Raw genomic sequence first — 20,496 nt, 5'->3', positions numbered from 1 at the left:
CCTGTAATATTCCTGTGAGAGACACATGGCTCTGTAATGATTACTGCTTGTTTGTCTTTCAGATAAGGGCTGAAACTGTTGATTGCTCTGGTAATCTGGGTCTTTACACTTTTTTAAATCTTTAAATTTTAATGAGAAGTATCCATTAAAGCCCCAGAATAACCCAGGTGATGCAACCAGATCCCATTTTGTGCTCTGTTAATGTTTGATTTTTAGAAAGAAAACTTTTCAAGACAAAAAGGGGCGAGAATCAGCTTTTGTTTACCTTTATTTCTGCAGGGCTTTAAAATATGCCCACAGTCCATAATATAATTACAGTTTCTATTAACCTAGCTGCACTTTAATGCTTGTAATATGTGTGTGTGTGTGTGTGTGTGTGTGTGTGTGTGTGTGTGTGTGTGTGTGTGTGTGTGTGTGTGTGTGTGTGTGTGTGTGTGTTTGTGATGCAGTGTCAAAACATTCAAAGTATTTCTTTGTGAGATACAAGCAGTAACTCCCTGAGGTGTTTCCCTTTAAGAAGTTTCATGCCTATAGGATCCCCCCACTCTCTCACACACACACACGCATGCACACGTGCACAAACTCACCCTTCATCTCGCAACAGTCCTTGGGGCTTCTCTGGTCGGCCTTGATTGGCAGTTGTAGCAGAGACTTCAAGTTGGTCATAGAGGTCAAATGTCCACTTTGGGGACCAGTTCCAGCTGGGTTGCTGGCCCCAAATTGCGGGCTAGTGGCCCCGGCAGGGAGATCCGGCGGCAGGAGCTGGGTGAGAGGCCTTGACATAACTTCTAGGGAGGAGGAAAGAGGGGGGGGTGAGGGGGGCGGAGTAGAGCAACCTGCAGAGTGTAAGTTCAAGATCAAAATAATCCACTTAGTGATAGTATCAGACAGGCCCGCCGTCAAAAGGTGCGCGGACAGGTGACGCCTGTGTGCGGTCAAGATGTCCACCTGATGGTCCGCTTTCCGCTTGTCCCATGCAGGAAAATGTGCAAAAAAATTAAAGCAAAAGAAAAAAAAGAAAGAAAGAAAAAGGCTGGGGGGCTTATCTCCGAAATGTCAGCATCCAGACCGGTTCTAATTCATCCTTTCAGACAGTCTGAGCCTTCAGGAGTTGTTGTCACCGCTTCTCTTTTTAAACAAACTCAACTCTGCACTTAATAAACACGAACTGGAGGACAATTAAGAGCTGAATCAATCGCTTGAGATCGTGGGAATGAAACGGCGGTTCACCGACGGGTCAAGTCCGGCGGTCGGTTGTCAGGCGAGAATGTCACCAGAGAGGGAGCAACTAACAAAATCAATGACAGTCAAAGCAGAAATAAAGGCGACTGTCAGTTTGGAAAAAAAACGAGGAAAGGGGATTAGAAAGAGCAGAACAGAGTCGAAACGCGGCGGTGGGAAGTCACCAAGACCAAAGAAATACAGGTTAAATATGAGCGAAATAATAGCAGATGAAAGGAAAAAAGAGATCCCCCTCAAAAAATAATAAAATCCAGTAGTATGAGAGTCAGATAGATAATGGCTCTTATTTTCCTCCCTCTCTCGCGCTCCCTCCCTCTCTCGCTCCTTCACACACACGCGCGCACGCGCACACTCACACACTGCTCTCTATTTTCGTCGCTCTCTGGTTCTCTCTCCCCGTCTGTCAGCTGGAACCAACACGGGCCGCACGTGTGACGTCACCACTCACGGGGGAAAGGCGCTTGGGGGCGTGAATATTTGCATAGAAGGCTACGCCCACTACCCATAACACCACGCCCCTTAAGGCTCGTATCCACGTTGCTGCTTTCAAGTTGGATGGAAAAGGTGGTAAATGTGAGCTTTCATCCTGGCAGGACAATAAATCTCAGTTAAATTTTTTCTAAATTTAACCTTCATTTCAGACGATTTCAGTTGTTTTTCTCTTTCTTTTCTTTTTGTTAAACAATTGTGGAAATATTAAACATGTTTGAGGAGGCCTCCATCATTGAGGACTGGTTGGACCACTATCTATGTCTGAATACACAAACCTGGGAGAGGTTTCATGTTATTGACAAAAATATCATTCACCACAACACTAATCTGCCTAGTTCAAGTTTTTCAGTATTTTGCATCTTCTGGTTGATTTATTACATCATGAAATAAAAATGCCAACATGTTATTTAGCCAACAGGACAATGACAGTGTAATCATCACTAACCCCCTTTTTTTTTTTTTTTTTACTAGTTTGTTCATCTTAGTTTAAAATAATTTCCACACAAGCAAAATCTTGCGAAAAGGACAAAGCTCTAGAGACAGATAAGTGAAAAACAAACTAATATATACAAATATTTTGAGTTCTAAGACATTCACTCACATCACGATTTAATCTTTTGTCAAGCCTAATTACACTGCACTTTACAAGAATGGTATCTAAAACAGTATTTTGTACTATTTTAACTACAAAAGAGCAGTCTTGCACGAAACATTATATTTTCCCCATTTTCATGAACGTAGCGTTATTAACATAACAAACCACGCCTCCTAGCAGTTTTAGCCAATAGCAAGTGAATGCTGGGGCGTTTGAGCACCAAATCAGGGTCTTCAAATCTAATCTCCTTCCTAGATGGACCTCGAACACACCCCACCCCATCGTCGTCTCTCACGCTGTCATGTAAACATTAAAAGACCAGAGGAGAGGCAAAGACCACGACTGAGAATAAATTAATACAACGGTACTTATCCGGATATCACCAATTGCTTTTCCTACGCTCCCTGATTAGGGAGCAAAGGAAATGTGAATATTTTTATCCACAAGGAAGAGTCAAACAAGGGATTAGACAAAGCAAACAGACTTCAAGGGCTCACATGACTACATACAGTCGCTCCGCACCGACCACCATGGCAACTGTGATAAACTGGAAAACTGAAGCTGTTCTTTGCACAACATATTTTTACTTATACACAGACTGTTTGCTGTAAATCTTTGTAATAACGTCACAGAAAGTGTTTTAATTGTGTTTAATCCCACAAAAGCTGCGGGAGCAGCCGCAGTTCGCCTTAAACTGTCCCTACTTGCCTCTCGCGCTCTCAACTCTAGCGGCACGTGTTCGCTGCACGCGTCGAACGTTGCCTACCGGCAACTGAGCCGCGCTGCGATTGGCTCAAAATAGGTCACTCGCTGTAGTTCTCGGCCTCTTATTGGAGAGAAATAGGTCGGAGTCTCCGCCCACAGGTTTCCCCATGCTACTGCCGCGTGACAGACGAACGCGGAGGCATGTTTAGTGTTTTGACTTCTGAAGATTTGATTCAAGATCGTGCTTACTTACTCGTTGTAAATACAGCGGTATGTTAACTATATATGGGTAGAAATTATGTAGTTATGGTATTACACTCCAATTTTTGTACTTATTTTTTTGTTTTTCTGATTAAACTAATGTTAAATAATATATTTACTTTTACAAGGCATCCAAATAATTATTTCTTGTGTAGCACATACTATTAATATTAATATTTCCTTTCTCACACTGTATCATTTATTCTTCTGCCATGTTTCTATGTTTATCAAGGCACAATGCCATATTTTATTTCTCTGCTTGCTTACAGCTGACATATGGTGTAGTTTTACATGATCACTCATTATGTCCGATATGTAGAAGTACTAGCCAGGTTCAACCTGAAATGGTGTAATTTATTTTTAATAAAAAGTAGTTTTCGACTTTTATATGGGCTAAAATAACAGACCTAACTTCCCAATTCAACAGCTTGTTAAAGAACTAAAGGAGCAAAGCACACATAAAATACCACACCTTGTTTTTACTGGATATTAATTTGATAGACCCATAAATCAGATTAAGTAGCAGCACAGTGGGAGTTCACTGAGATACCTGCAATAAATGCCTGTGCTGTAACATGGTATGTAAAGAAAGATTACAAAGCACAAAATAGCAGTATATATACACTGATAGTGAAGTGTGTAACATTTTGAAGGCACTAATATTTAATTTAAATTTTTTGCAACGCTTATATTCTAATGTGCCCTTGTCCTTTCCTTCAGACTTTTTGACACCATGTTCTTCGATTATACATAAATCGCACCATCTAGTGGCCGTTTGCTAGCATTGCAAAATTTCTGTGGCACTCAAAACACTTCTAGCATCAGTTTAAATCATTTGACAAAAAAGCAGATGTGTTGAATTATGGAAAACATTTGTTACTGGAAAAATAAAACATATATATTTTATCAATTCATATTTTATCAATTCCTAACATCATCAATAATTTAAGCATGACTCAGTTTGCCATTCAATGTTTGGAAATGATCATTTCCAAACTAGGACACCTCACAATATATATTTGAAAGGTTTGACCTTTAGATGTAATTAATTTCCTTACTGACACTATGTTAATATTTAATTTTAACTGTTTTCTTACCCTGGCTATCTATCTGTCAATATAAATGTACTTAAAGAGGAAACTTTTCTATGCAAGGACCCTGGTAAAAGCTGAGAAAATGAACCTTAAATGTCTGTACACGCTGCCTGCTACTGTCTAACTCATGACAATCGCACATAGATAAATAACTTTGCAAGAGTCTTAAAAATTCATTTCAATGTGTACATTTTAGAAACTGGGTTTCAAAGTTACCAACCCTCCCCACGGGATGCCTTCACTGCCCCTCCCAGGATTGGAACTGAAATAATTTGGAATATTTCAGAGACAAAGGAAGCATGGTCTTCCTCCCCAAACTGTTCCATGTTTTCAATAGTTGTCCAAATGCATCCGCTTCCAAGACAGACTGTCATTTGGTATTTATTACAGATATAAATGTGTTTGACAGACTTTAATTGCCAATTGCTTGAATTAGTCCATGGATTGCATAATTTAAGTTTCCCATAATGCAAAAATAAATAAAATAGCAATTTTTCTCCTTAATTAGAACAATAGCCTCTTAAGTAAATGATTCAAATGATCAATCAGTTCTATTGTTCCTCACAACCACAGAGGAGCATCTGCAAAGAAAATCTGATGCAATCATCTAAATGAAAATTTAAGCCAAAACTGAATGTAAAATTTCTTTTGTCTTTTTTTTATTTGAGGTTTTTCAACAACTCACTTTTAGGCAAAGAAGAGGGATAGTATTTTAGTAATATTATTACATGTCTTAGTTTAACAGAAAAAAAGCACATCTGGACAGGACTTAGGTAATGAACTATGTGTACACGCTTTTAATACAAAAATGGGGCATAATTGTGGAACTGAGGGAACAGGTAAACTGGGCTCTAAAAGAGGGGAAAATATCACATCGATACATTTACTCATCCCGCTGTTTTACAAAGATAGTCCCAACTCGTTCCCTCCCACCCGTACAATACCAATAATGATAAAAGAAATCATACTTGGAGTAAAAAACTGAATATATAATAAAATATAATACTAATTGTACAGTACACGTTATTTCTGCCGTCCTTTACAACACATTGACAGCTTGAGTCGTGTTTTCTCTCCATTCACACCTTTAAAAAAAGTAGTGTACATAAAAAAAAAGTCACCAACACTTCTTCACCCTAACTCCTTTTTTAGCGCATAAATTAGCCTGGTATTCTGGTAAAATAAACCCTTTGCTATGCTAAGAGTCATTTCATGAGCTACTTTGTCTCAGTTAAGGATTTCCTTTTTTCCTAGATTTTATTTATTTCAAGGGGAATCTTAGTATAAAAGTGAGTTTGTCCTCTCTGGGAACAAATGACAAGGACTAAACTGGAAAAACAAAAAACTCAACAGTAAGTATTTAATTCTTACGGATGAACCGACACTTAATGAGAACTTTGAACAGAAAAAAAGATGGTGGATTGGAACCTGGATGCATTTATTCTGAAAACAGCTGCTACCAAAATCGTGTGGTTGTGGGTGTCTTCACCTTTGGGGAAGAGGAGACAGACGTTGAGGGTGGTTTTGATTCAGGGTCTTTTTAAGTCCTCCCTAATTTATCAACCACCTCTGCTGCAGTACAGGAGATATGCAGGTTTCTGCAGATCGGTTCACATGGATAGACTGAATCCTCCCCCATTTTCCCGCTTTTTTTTTAAATTTTTAAAATCTTTTGTTAAAAACTTGCTAGCTCTCGCTTTCTTCTTGGATTATTTAATAAAAATAAACATCAAAAACAATCTAGTCTAGAAAACTGTTTACTGACTGTACTCAGTCAGAACTGTTGATCTCTCAGGCTGGACTAGAACTGGAACAGTCAGCTGGACTGGTGAAAGGTCACCATCTGAATGGTCTTGAGAAGATGACGACGACGATCTACTCTTCATCAGTCCCCAGTTTCCGACCCCCCGACAGGAGAACTTGTGCCGGGCCAGGAGCCAGGGGTTCCAGAAACGGTGTCGGCATTTGTGGCATTGGAATGCAGCTTGTTTAAGATGCTGGCCTCTGTGTTTCAAGGCTTTGTGTAACGAGGTGGTGCGTCTCCCACACACCTGGCACCACAGGCGGGCGAGGCGGCCTGAGTTTCTTGGTGGGTGCCTGATGGCGTGGTGGACCAGCAGAGAGCCCTGTTTGGCATAAGTGGTACTAGGGCAGATGGGGCAGGGGAAGCGCTTGAGAGGGATTTCCATAGAGGTGAGGCCGATGACTCTGACGGCTCCCCCACACCACGACTTCACTTTCAGACCACCACCCTTTACCTTCAGCTGGGCCAGGAGCTTTTTCCTGTTGAGCTGTGCCTGCAGTTTTCCCCTCTTTTTCCTCAGAATCATCAACTTCCTGCGCGTATCTTCGCTCAGAGGGACGCCCACCAGCCTCCCGTCTCTCATGATGCTGTGGATGACCACACGCCTTTTTTTCTTTCTATGCTTTCTTGTCTGTCCATGCCGCTTTTGGAAGTTTTTTGCGTTGTAGTGAAAAGGGTCCTGAAGCTGTTGTTGTTGCTGCTGCTGCTGCTGTTGTGGCTGCTGCTGCTGGGGATGTTGCTGCTGCTGCTGCTCAGTAACCCCCTGCTGCATGTGGGATGATCCAGCGTAGTTGGAACCTGATCCAGAATCATAAAAGAGTGGCGAGTATCCGGACGGTTGAGACTGGTTGATGCGCTGGCCATTGCGGTCGATGCCGTGCTGAGACAATTTGTGCCGCACTAAGCTGTTGGAGTAGGCGAAGGCTTTGCCACAAACTTCACAACGAAAGGACTTCTCCAGCCCCACTCCTCCACCATGGATAGTCTGCTGATGTGCTGTGAGGTGGAAATAGTGGCGGAAGGACTTCCAGCAGACTGTGCAGGTGTAAAGCCTTTGAGAGGGGGTGCCAGACGTTGGGGACTTTTCTTCTTGGGAGCACGATGAGAAGTAGTCAGAGTTCCCAGAGTTGGGGACCTGACTGATAGCAGCAGCAGCTCCTTTTATCCTCCTTCCCTGGTTGTCGATTTCACCTTTTCTGTGCAGCTTTCCGTGTCTTACTAGACTCTGTGCATAGGCAAACATCTTCCCGCAAAGATTGCATTTGTAGTTCTTCTGACCGGAGTGCACAGTGAGATGTTTAGTGAGGTGAAAAGGCTCGCGGAACATTTTACCGCACACTTCGCAGGCGTGAGGCTTCTCCCCTGTGTGAACGCGGTTGTGGCGCCGCAGAGTCTCGGCCCTTCTGAAACGTTTGCCACATACCTGGCACCCGTACGGCCGATCTGAGCCGTCCCCCGGTGGCGCCGGGCTCCTCCTCCTCCTTACGATGGTGCTCGGGTCCCTTTTCTCTCTAGGTTTCCGTGGTCTCCTGGGCTTTGTGTGTGGCTGGCTGGGATGGGTCAAAGGAATGGTGGAACCATTGAGGGTAGACGTGGATGATGGTCCACCCATGTTACCAAACCCCAACCCCCCCAGCAGGCCTCCGATGATGTCCCTCCTCTCTCCTTCTCGACTCTCTGTGCTTATATCGCAAGAGGCTGCAGCTGCAGCAGCAATGGCCGACATTGCGCTGCTAGTGACCTCATCCTCTGAATCATCCAACAGGGAAGTCAGGGGGAGGTGGGGCTGCTGCTGCTGCTGTGGTTGTGGTTGCTGTTGATGATGATGATGCTGCTGCTGCTGCTGTTGCTGCTGCTGATTTTGTGGATGAGGATGAAGTGTTGGGGCTAAAGGGGCCTTACGAAGAGTTTGGCTGGTCATTTCATTGGCTAAATTTGTCTCTGGGGAGTACAGAGATGAAGGTTGTGATCGTCTGTAATCTTCAACAGCACTGTTATAGGGCGCCTGGTTCTGGTAGCGATTTCTGGAATAATCTGTTGCATACTTGTCATTTCCCAAACCAGCCCCATCATTTGAAATTCCCACCCCATCAGTGCTGCTTCCCATTTTACTGCTGCTCTGGCCGGATGATGCGGTGGCTCCACTGCTGGTCCTGCTTTTTGAACTGCGGGGAGGTTTGCCGCAAGCACCCGATGCAGCATGGTTGAGAAGAGAGGTGCTCTCCCGGAAGCAACGGCCACATGCCGGACAGCGGAAAGGCTTCTCGTCGTGGATCTTCTCATGTCTTGTAAGTGACTCTCTGCGGTTAAAGGACTTTTGGCAGATGCTGCAAACGAAAGGCCGGTTTTCTGAGTGAGTGACGCTGTGTTGAATGAGGTGACCCCTCTTTTTGAATCTCTTCCCACATTCGCCGCAGCAGAATATCCTCTCCGGGCTGGGAGAGTTGCAGTCCGACTTCCTGCTTTGGCTTTCTGGCGTCAAGCCGTGGCTGCGGAGATGCCTTCGAAGGCTGGAGAGGTGAGTGAAGGTCTTACCACATTCACCGCAGTGGTAAAGAGGCTCTGGTTCTGGCTGCCCAGACGAGCCATTGTTGTGACTTTCTTGTGTTTTTGACAGCTGTTGGTCGCCGTTGGCTACAAGCACTGAAGTGGAATTTGAGGAAGTGGGGGCAGATGTAGATGAGGAGACAGTGGAGGATGACTGCTGCTGTGAGGAAGATGAGAGAAGGGAAGAGTGCTGTGGCTCACTTCCGATGCCACTTAGCCCAACACCCCCAGATCCTCCTCCCACGAGGCCAGATGAAGAGCTCTGACTCTGCCCACTCGAGCTGCTGTTGTGGCAGTTGGTAACGCTGCTGCTGCTGCTATGGCTGCTACTGTCTGTTTTCCTCTGAGGCAGGTAGCCCGCCATCGCTTTCTTCCTCCTGCTCCCCCCACTTGAAACTGACGCCGACGTGCTGTCTCCTGACTTTGCACTATCATCTTTTGATAGCGACAGGTGCAGAGGCAGGGGGAGGGGAAGGCCGGCTTCTTGTTGCATTAATGATGCTATCTGGTTAGAGGAAAGCACTGGAATGCCTTGGAAATCAAAGCCCCCCAGTGGGGCAGGCTGAGGGGCCGGGTGGAGAGGGTGTGGGTGGTGAGCGTGGCTGTGTGGATGAGATAAGGCATGAGGGGTTAGCTGCTGCTGTTGCTGCTGAGGCTGTGGAGCTGTGTGGCTGTGGCTGTGGGAGGAGTGCAGGGCAGGAGGAGGGGCCAGGGCTGAGTTTGACTCGGTGGCCCCCTGGCTGAGGCCCAAGCCTAAGTGGTTGTGAGTGCCTTGCTGGACCAGGAACTGCTCCAGACTGCTGTTGGTGGGGACACCAGACAGGAAGTACTGGTTAGCAGCGAGCATGCAGCTGAATTGCTGGTGAAGGCTGCGGGGGTCAGACTGGCCGACTAAGGGGACGGCAGTGCTGCCGGAGGGGTTGTTGGAGACTGAAACAGAGGTGGAGGGAGAAGGTGAGGAGGTGGAAGGACCGGGAGAGGGCTGGGGGACGGAGAGACCTGGATGCAACGGTGGAGGTGGAGGTGCAGATGTGACCCCAATCACCCCAGCGCTCCCTCCACTGCTGCTTCCACTAAAGTCAAAACGTCCCATCCCGGAGTGCAGCTGCTCCTGAGCGAGCGCAGCCTCGGCTGGATGAAAAGGCCGTAGAAACTGGGGATATCCCGACGACGAGCTCCCACCGGTGCTGCTACCGCTCATCTTACTGGACTTCCTGGAGCTGTGGGATGATGAGGATGACTGGCTCTGGTGGGAGATGGAGGGGGGGGGGTGCGCTCATTTTGGCGAATAATGATGAGGAGTCGGCAAAGGCATTGCTCCGGGAGGTCTGGAGGGATCCCAGTCCAAGGCCGGACAGGAGGCTCCCAGAGGTGTCAGCAGAGGGCTGGTGCTGCTGCTGGAGCTGCTGCTGATGCTGCAGTTGGACTTGCTGTTGGTGACTAAGCTGTCGCTCTAATCCAAGGCCTTTGAACTGGTGGGCTTGGTGTCCACTTAGCATCTCTAAAATGTCCATGGGGTACTTGCTGAATTGAAACATCTTCCAATACAGCTGTGGCAAAGTGTCCAGGGGTTGGAACTACCCTGTGCACTAAGTGTGTAGTAATAAGAAATGGCAAAGAGCCCTTATTAAACTAAGGCCTGGTTTTCAGTGACAGTCCTACAAGCCACTGTGGCTCATCAAAAAGTCAATGCTTGATTTTTTTTTTCCCACATTAATGTATTACTAATGCATCTACTCTTCATTCAAGAGTGAAGCCTTTAAGTGCTTCTGTGGGATCTTACAAAATGGATCATAAATAAGAAATTTACTAAATTATATTTGCAAAAACAGAGTCTGTAGTGTTTCTTTAAAGTGTCTCATATTCCTAAGCAGTCCCACGATGTGGAGCGTGTCCGTTAATTCGGTGGAGGAGAAAACATTGCTTCACCGGCCGTCTTTTCTGTCATGGAGTCCTTTGGGGAGCCTGAGAGAAAGAAAAACAATGAAAGAGCAACAATAATGTTGTCAGTGATTCCGTGACTTGATATGGATCAAATAATCTAAAACAGAAACCATATCACTGAAGGAAACTTGACTATAAAAGAAGCCAGTCTGAGAATAAGTAATTCATTTTAGCTGGACTTGATACCCCAACCACAGTACTGACCATAATGCCTGATGTTAGTCTTTTGGCTTTTTTATTTAGAAAAGTGATAATCTTAACAATTTAAACTCTTGTGTATAATCCTGAGTTCTTCTCGAGTCCATCAAAGTGGCTGCAGTTCACAATACCGCATTACAAATCTAAAGGTTTTAGATAAATATATATATATATATATAGGTCAGGTTCTGGTTTTGTTGTGATGGATGTGACTTGAATGCATGCAGATTTTAAACCTTTAGATTTAGAATCTTCAGACCATAAAATATTATATTATATTATATTATATTATATTATATTATATTATATTCAGTTCGTTTTTAATCACAATATTGGTTGAGGACATGTCATATAATCAGACAGAATTTTTATTTAAAAAAAGAAATGAAAAACAAGTTTAATTGTAAAGTTTCAAAAGAGCAATACTTAGCATGAGATTATAAAAACATTAATGAAAAATAAAAAATAATAATGAAAAAGTCACCACCTGGATTTAACTAAGGCAATAGATACGAGTGTCCCATTGGATAATTACTACATGGATGATGTTTAATCCGGCAACAGGTTATTTAACTCTGACTGATGCCGTGAGCAGCTTCTCACTTCATAAACAAACATGTTGGAAGACACATCCTGTGGTCTTACCTTAATCTGTTTGAGAAGGATAAAATTATTGGCATCAAGGAAAGAAAACATCTACGGAGATGCTGAAACTACTCAAACTGGTTTAAGAACTGTCCAAAGTATTATTAAAAACAGGAAGGATAGTAGGGAACCGTCGTATTCCAGGCAGAAATATGTTAGGAAAACAGTTTTGATTAATAGTGATTAGCAATCACTTAAAAGTTTTGTTGAAATCAAAATTGAATAAAAACAACAGCAGAAATCTGGGCTATGTTTAATGATGAAATTAAGAAGTTCCCTTCACACGCACAATGTGAAGGGAACTTAATGGATTGGGACAAAACAGCTGTGTAGCCTTAAGAAAACCACCAATCAGTGAGGATAATCAGAAAAAAAGGCTTTAGTTTGCACAAAGATTGAACTCTGGAGCCATGGAAGAAGGTCATGTGGTCTGATGAGTCCAGATTTACTCTGTTCCAGAGTGATGGAGCATCAGGGTAAGAAGAGAGGCAGATTAATTGATGCAGCCATCACAGCTAGTGCCTACTGTACAAGCCTGGGGGGGCAGTCTATGATCTGGGGTTGTTTACTACATTAATATACTGAATGACCAGGTTTTCCCATCAGTGGATTTTTTTTTCTTCCCTTATTGCAAGGGCATATTCCAAGATGAAAAGGCCAGGATTCATCAGGCTCAAAGGGTTAGTTCAAGGATGGGCAAAGTTGGTACACGAGTGCCGCTGCCCTGCAGGTTTTGGAGGTTTCTTGCTGCGGCACACCTGAATCAGATTAATTGGTCAACATGCTTGGGCACAACTTGACAACAAGCTGTTGAGGAAAGTCATTTAATTTGAATCGGGTAACGAGAAAATTAAAACAAGTTTCCAATCACTATTAGTGAGCAATACCTATAATTATAAAAGAAAAAAATGTTGCTTTAATTCTGTATTTACAACAGTGACAACGCATGAAGATTAAATCAGCTTGTAATTTTGACCTTCGTCTGGCTTTGTGCAGAGCGCTTGACGTGGACAAGTATCCCTTGAGACAGACACCAGAGACCAAACATCCTCATATGTACTGTCACATCTGTGTACAGTTTGCAGCTTGGCAGTGACACTGATACAAAGTGATAATGCATGCAAGATTTTTTAGTTTTTTATGCCTGTATCAGCAAATACAAGGACATGTTGTCAGTATTTATAATGAACAAAAAGGAAAGCCAAAGAAAAAAGGTACAGTAGTAACTCTTTCAAAGCAAATAAGCTACATGGGAGACGTGTGGGGGATAAAACAACTCAAAACAAATGGAAAGATGTTCATTAAAAAAAGAAATCTTGAGGAAATTTAAGCTCCTCCTTGTGCCAAACAGAAGTTGTATTTATAATTCTGGGAATGTCACTCCTAACTCTGCTTGTGTGTGGGTATAGTTCCTGTAAATGCCCAACGGCCAGCAGATGTAATCTCCACAGACACGATGAAAGCTGATCGGACATGCAGGAAGGCTGCAGCCTACGTCTGCCATCAGAACTGTTGTCAGCTTGAAGAATTAAACTCTCGTTGCTGAATATCTCTAGCTTTTATCCACATCTGTCCAAGCTCATAATTATATCTGTCATAGGGATCTTAAGAGGAATTTAGCAGAAGATGGGTTGTGTGTTTATGTTCGGTCAATAAAGCTGACCAAACCAAACAAAAATCCCAGCCGTCAGCACAGTTTCAAGGCAGACATGCAAGTCATCTGCCAAACATCAGCTCCCTCTATTTTTCTATCATTATGTAAACAGTATAAGCTAACCTTCTGGATAAAACATGTCATCAGCTCATCATTTTCTCCTGTTTCACATTTATGTAAAATTCTATCATAATTAGCTAATGAGTTATGCGTTCTGGAGCTATGGCAAAATATAAATGCCTCCCCTGAAAGGGTTCCTGGTACATGATGTTTATAAAAATGATGCAGGCAAACAACAAGAAAGCATGATGCTTCAGGCCAACGTTATCAGCATCACATATATTAGAGAAAAATGAAAATAATCTGCCCAAAGTAAATAAACTGATGAGTAATTCATGACGTCTTTCCATTTTGTTTGCATTATCAACCAATCAGACAGCAGCCTAAAGGTTAGCTTACAAATAAACTAAACTAGAAAAACCTACATAGCTTGAAGAGTAAAAGTAAACCACCAAAAAGAGTCATATTTTTACCATTTACATCCTTCTATTTGATTTTATGTGACACAAAAAGTTAAATAAAATTGCAGTATGAGCATACTGTAGTCAATATGTTAAGATTCCTGCTGCGAGATGTTTTTGTAAAAGTAATGTTGCAGAGAAAAACAAGCTACTGATTCAAACAGGATGTAACGCTCCTCTTCCTCAGACCTAAGGAAACATATACATCCAACCTGTCCACATTTTTAAGATGAAAAGATTTTTTGGGGGCAAAGTAAACAACACAAAAGCAAGCATAATAATGTATTATACTACTATAACTTGGTATTATAACATCCAATGGTTTTCATTTGAAAATAAATTAAACAGTGGCTGAGAGACAAAGGTTCGGTATATATTTAGAAACAGTTGAAAAACTTGAGCTTTTTAAAAGCTGATTTCAAACATTGAGCCCGTTTATATGATTATCAAAATGTGACAACTGGGAGTAATTAGATAATGATGATAACTGGATCCTTCGCATCCACATGCACTTCTGACACGCGATACTCAAAAAACCCTCGTCTAAATTTTCTAATTCATAATGCAATGGAAATGAAAGTACTTTTATATATCCTAGAGGATTTAAATAAAAATAAAAATAATAATTAATTAGAAGAATTTAGTGCTTTGTTCCAGAGGGCGATGGCTGCTGGCAGGAATGATCTCCGGTACCTTTCTCTTTGATTTGGACTTGACGAAGCCTCACACTGAACACACCCTGCTGTTTCTCGCTGTGTTGCATAGAGGATGCGAAAAAATCGTACATTATTTTCAGCAGCTCATGCAGCATCCTTATCTTGGCAATCAGCTCCAGAGTTATCTTCAGCACAGAACCTGCAGCCTTGATCAGTTTGTTCAGTCTCTTTAAGTCTCTAATATTATTAGTTAGATTTATTTTGGAGTACGCACGCACTGATGTAACTTCCTCTTATTTTTAAAACATTCAGTCCTTTTTGAACATGGCGGGGCCCACAGTCTTAGCGTTAGCTGCTAATGTGGGAGCTAATAAGCCTGCAAAATAGACTAGAAGTGATTGTTTTCCTTCGTTTATCCTCCGACTTCCTGCGGCTGCATGCTATCACATTTTTCTTTTGTGTTCCTCTCAGGTTGAGAGGGCGTCACTTCAGTCTTTTTAACAGAAGACACCGGAAAGCTGCAAGTAATACAGTTTTTTTACACATAAGCAGATGTAATAAAACTTAACAAAACCAGATATATGGGTCTACATGTAGAAAAATATTGGTGTATTGGGGAAAATCTTGGATGTGTTGATTCAAAACAAATTTAAATAACAAGAACTGCCATCATCTGATTAATGTAAGCAGGTCATAGCTATAAGCTTTTAACACTTTTATAAGGTTTTATAAGGTTGGTACTTATAAATTTGGGTTAAATACATTTCAAATCATAATAAACTTTTATGTAAATTAATATTCAGTATTAAGTATAGCTATTTCATCTTTAGTTTTTATCAGAGACTAGTTTTGCTTCTTTTTATTAACTCAAAAACAACATGTGCACATTCTGGGGGAAAACAGACCTGATAAACGTGTTTTCCTCATTAATAATGGTAGTAAATACATAATACAATGAAAGCAGAAAGCAACCATGCATGAACTTTTTTACATAATTATCTTAAGATAACAATGATTGTTTTTTGAAGATTATTAAATAATAATTTATGTAGTTATCTAAAAAAAAAAAGATAATAGTTTCTTTCTTTTTTGTTGTGTGTGGTTTATTTCATGCCTAAATAAACTGTTACAAATTCTGGCCAATTAAGACTATTTTATTTTACTATCAATTAAATCAGGTGCTAACTATTCACTTTTCCATGTCACCTTAAACATCTAGTGATTATGTAGTGATTACCGGGAGGTGGTTATCTTGGAAAATGCCCATTTCTCAAGATAATAAAAACTTTAAATAAAATAAAAATTGCTTAGAATCCCAAGATAATGGCTTCAAAATTAAATAGCTGCAACCATGGCTTTTCTCCACTCCCATGTATTACAGAAAAATACATGTAATGTACGTTTTACTCGTGTTAAATGTGGCTAGAAATGTGAAACCAAAGTACATTTGTCTTGTGTTCATTATAAAGGGAAATTATAAGCATTATAAGATGTTTGTAAGATATTTGAAACTGAAATACAAAATAAGGACATGGTTATAAACATTCTGGAGATTACCCGATTAGATTATCAACAAGTGTTGAAATGATCATAAGTATTGATATGCTAGCTCTAATACAAGGCAAACTCTTTTCTTACAAGCATATTATTATACTACATATAAGTGGTAATTGTTTTAATATCGGTCTGAGGCTTAAGTACTAGTATTTAAGAAAAAAGCATGCAACGTCCACTGAAATACCTGCACAGCTGACATTACAAGACTATCATTTTTATCACAGTTGCGTTTAGGTTGACACTTACGTTGATATAAAAAAAACACTGACATTAATAAACCCAGATAATAAACTAAATATCCAGCAGTTTGCTATTTGCACCTTACCGGGTGATCCACAGGTTCGAAGCTCCTGCTGGGTCGCAGGTGAGAGGATAAAACACTCCACAATGTGCACCGACAACTATGGGTTGCAGCTCAACAATCTAAAAGACAAAAACGGAAGACCGATCATATCAATCTGACCCATCAGACTCTGCTAGCATCCGTCAATCACATAGCTAGCTAACGATAACAAACTGCAAAAATGCCACTCTAACCCATTATAAGATAACAAAATTCGCAAAAAAATTAAGCCAATTGTAAATATATAAGTATAAAGTGTTGTAATTAACATTAAGTGCATAACAATATTTAATATGGTTAATAACTAAAGCTAAAGAATGTTTTTGGCCAGTTTTCTGGCCAAAGACTAGCAATGCTATCAACTTAGCCGAGCCGTTAGCCGCACTTAGCTCTGCAGTTAGCAAATTAGCAAACACAGTCCTGCTGTGGAAGCAGCTTTTGTTTTGGTTTTTACCTTGTAACACACACCGTCTGGGTGCAACAAGCTCTCAGAAACACGGCAATACAAGTGTGATAACATCGAGGTGGGAGTGCGCTCTGAAAGCAGAGTCCTTACTGCCTGTCAGCGGGGCCTTTTTCTTCATCCATGGAAAAACACTGTGGAAGGCCTGGATCTCCATCGGCCCAGGAGGGCTGCTTTTCACTCGCTAACAAAACCCGTTTTCGCTGGCCTGGTCCAATATGTCCATTGTCTGACTCTGAGGTCCTAAAGCACGACCGTCTCGCTGCACGTCTTCACCAACACGTCGCCTTTGTTTTGTTTCGCTCGTGTTTTCCCTGCTTTTCTCCTTGTCTGCTTGCTTTCCCGTTGCCCGTTTCAGGTTTAAGTGTTCCCCCGACGGCTCCGCCGATGCTGCTAGCGGTAAAATGGTAGTTTCCTGTCTGCATAATGGTTCCGGGTAGAGCCAGGCACAGGTTAGTCTGTCCGGCTGCGACCACGCCGCCGCCGCCGCCGTGCTCACTGCAACCTCTGCCCTTCGGGCTGCAAAATACTGATCCTATCCAGCATGATGCTCATGAATAAATAAACTGCGTGTGTCCTTGTGCATGGACGTGCGCGTGCATGGATACACGTTTGCACTCCATTAAAATAACTGTGCATTTTCACACTGTATGTCATTATGTCCGCGTGTGCGCGTTTCTTCACGTGTGAATGTGTGTATTTTCACACCAAGATAGTAAAATGTTAATTAGTCAATTAAAGATGTCATTAGAGAACATGCTGCATAACATTGTAAGGTGTGTGTGTGTGTGTGTGTGTGTGTGTGTGTGTGTGTGTGTGTGTGTGTGTGTGTGTGTGTGCGAGTGCGAGTGAAACTGGCAAGTCAAGTTTATTTTTCTAGTATAATTCAAAGAAAGGATGATTCAAAGTGCTTTACAGAAACATTGACACATCAGAAAAAAGAAAATGTTCGATAAAAACAATATTAAAACATGATCATGTTAAAAAAAAATCAAGCTTAAAAGAAGCAGTGCAGATTTTAAATAGAAAACAATTCAAATGCAGCAGAGAACAGGTGGGTGTTTAACCTGGATTTAAATAAACTGAGAGATTCAGCTGATCTGAGGCTTTGTGGTAGTTTGTTCCAGACATGGAGAAGCTGAATGCAGCTTCTCCATGTCTGGAACAACTGACTGACTGGGAACTGACAAGAAACTGGATCTGTGGGCCTATTGCCTATTTTGAAGCTCAATTAAAGTCACCTTAATTGTGCACTGCCTGCCTGTTGCTGCGCTCTGTGTGTCTTTTGTGTGCTGTTCAACTGTTCATTGTGTTGCATTAAGGGCTCATCCTTTTAGACACAACATTTAAATCTAAAATAGTGAAAACGATTACATTTTAGAGTGAAGACTGATAGAAATTCAGCATCATTTAAAAAGACATCATGGCTGTGTTTACATTATTATAAATATTTCAACCAAAAACCTCCCCTGTATTCGTTGAGTCCAGCCACTTTGTGTGAACCAAAATCTTGTTTTGAGAGTTAAAACAAAAACCTGTCATGAAACACAAAATATGTAAATGGCATATTTATGAGTGTGGCAGAAATAAAAATGGTTTTGTGATGCACTGATATTTTATTTGAATAAAGACTCAAGAGGACGGTTGCAAATTATCGCGCTACTGTGTCTATTCATGGGGAACCAGATATGTCCTGTAATGCTATCCAGCTATAAAAGTATGGATCAGATGACTGGTTTGTGCTTGAATTGGTGCAGGGATCTAGTGCTGGGTATCCCACTGGCTCAGGTTAACTCAGGTGGTACTTTTTACATCTGTACTTATTACAATTAAATTACACCATTTAATAACCTACATTCTATTAAGTTATAAAGAGTAGCCCTTAAAACCAGATTAAAAGAAGCTCAAGTTGAGAGAAAATACAATATATTTGTAAAGACTTTTAAGTACATCTTGAATTTTAAGGGTTTTTTAATAATATTGAGTGGAGTTGTTTTTAGATTCTTTTTATTGCAAGCTTCATTTATGCACTTTTGAACATTGTGTCCTCTTTATTTAATTTAAAGAAGCAGGTTGGAAAAAAAACATGTCAGTTTCATCTGAAAACTCAAACAATATCCAGCCTGTTGTATAATTTACAGCACTTACAGAATTAGACAAGCAACCATCTGGAATGTAATATAATTAGTTTCATTAGGCAAAAATATTCAAACTAAATTCCTGTCGTTTGAAATGCAAATCTAAATTTTTGGGGATATTACAGACTGAATGGCTGCAGGCGGTGATTATCTTTAAAAAGAGAAAGCAGTTTGTATAGAGTTCCATTGCAAAAAGAGCAGTTTGTAATATTGGGATTTTTTTTCAATGTTTTAATTGTTTTGATTACTTTTTAAAAATATTTTAATATCAAATAAAATGTCAGTTCTTGTCCATATTGCTACATTATGATGTAGCTTATGAACTATTCTGAAAAGATGGGCAATGACTCATAGGCTGTGTTAGTTCTGGGTTAAAAGTGTGCAATAAGGTCCTTTTTACTTAGTTTTTAATAAATACTGAACTAGTTCAGCGCTTGAGTTGAACAATAAAACAAAACAAATTGACCCACTGTGGATTTGAGTTTGACACCCCTGTTCAACAAAGTTCTACTGAGCAAGGCAGCAGGGCCTGATTAAACCTATATGATGATTTAAACAACATACAAATATCAGCTTTAATAGGTTTTACTTTTTTTTAATATCTAAATTGATATTTACAATAAATATTTTAACTGCTGCAATGTTATGTGAATGCTGCTGTTAAAAAGCAGCTGATTTATTGAAATTATTATTTGAAAATATGCAATACACTACTTCTGATTAATTATTGAATTCTGCACATAACAGTGCAATTAATTGTGATTAATTGCAGGAAATGATGAGATTAATTGTGATTAAAAATTTTAATAATTGCCTACTATCAATCAATATCTTTAGTTGACATTCTCAACTAAATTCATGAATAGTGGCCAGGAAGCATAACATTTTTCAATGCACCCTTTTGATGGTCAGCTTGCTATATTCTACATGCGTATGGATAATTACGTCTCTGAGCCACTGGAGTTTGGAGTCCTTCCACCTGGTGAGGATAAGTCTTCTGGCCAGCAGAGAGAAATACACAGTTGTGTTTGAATCAAGTTTATTCAGAAGGAAACATAGCAAACAGTGAAATCAGAGGAGATGGGTGGATCATTTGTGCTGGTCTCAAAGATTCAGCTGGAGAATCCATCTAACTCTGGACACAACCGTGAAAGAATATGACTTGAGCTGTCTCTTGTCAACCACACGAGGGATCCAGGTCCATCTTGATCCTTACAGTTTATCCTACACCAGTGAAGACGGTGTACAACCTTAAACCGTGTAACAGTGTCAGAGGCACACCCACGAGGTGCAAATCTTCTTGTGAAAATGCATGATGTTGTCTTCATACCCCTCACTAACATCTAAATGCTAAACTTGAAGCTTTTATATAGTAATTCAGAGACAAGGATAGAGAAATCCCAATACTAACAGTGTCAGTAATGGTATCAAATTGCTGCTAGCATGATAAAACTGATACTACAGGGAAAAACACAAAAACAAAACAAACAAAAAAAACAAAAGGGACGCTCAGGGAATACCTCCTGGAACAAAGGACGGCTTTGGAGGACAAAAACAAAGATTGAGACAAAGTTGTTTATGCTTTATGCTTTGATCGGTTATTTGCCCTTTAATTTACATAAATAATTATGTGCACT

At 40.9% G+C, this 20,496-nt stretch overlaps 2 protein-coding genes across 2 annotated transcripts in view; both read right to left on the bottom strand.

Moving 5' to 3' along the window:
- The window catches only part of dbpa (D site albumin promoter binding protein a), a 41,614-nt gene extending 39,946 nt beyond the window's left edge, over window positions 1–1,668 (bottom strand). The window contains exon 1 of the mRNA XM_042011702.1: window positions 588–1,668. Within this exon, the coding sequence (XP_041867636.1) occupies window positions 588–783 (196 nt within the window). The 5' untranslated portion in view covers window positions 784–1,668. The remainder of the gene's footprint in view (window positions 1–587) is intronic.
- Window positions 1,669–5,026: 3,358 nt separating this feature from the next.
- LOC121656607 lies at window positions 5,027–17,276 on the bottom strand. Its single transcript, XM_042011684.1, is given in 4 exon segments — window positions 5,027–9,989; window positions 9,991–10,705; window positions 16,241–16,338; window positions 16,713–17,276. Coding segments are annotated over 2 exon segments (4,131 nt in total). The 5' UTR covers window positions 10,279–10,705; window positions 16,241–16,338; window positions 16,713–17,276; the 3' UTR covers window positions 5,027–6,146.
- Between the last annotated feature and the right edge of the window lie 3,220 nt (window positions 17,277–20,496).

Source organism: Melanotaenia boesemani, chromosome 17 (genome assembly GCF_017639745.1).
Source record: "Melanotaenia boesemani isolate fMelBoe1 chromosome 17, fMelBoe1.pri, whole genome shotgun sequence".
NCBI lineage: Eukaryota > Metazoa > Chordata > Actinopteri > Atheriniformes > Melanotaeniidae > Melanotaenia > Melanotaenia boesemani.
This window is presented reverse-complemented; position numbering and strand designations above follow the sequence as displayed.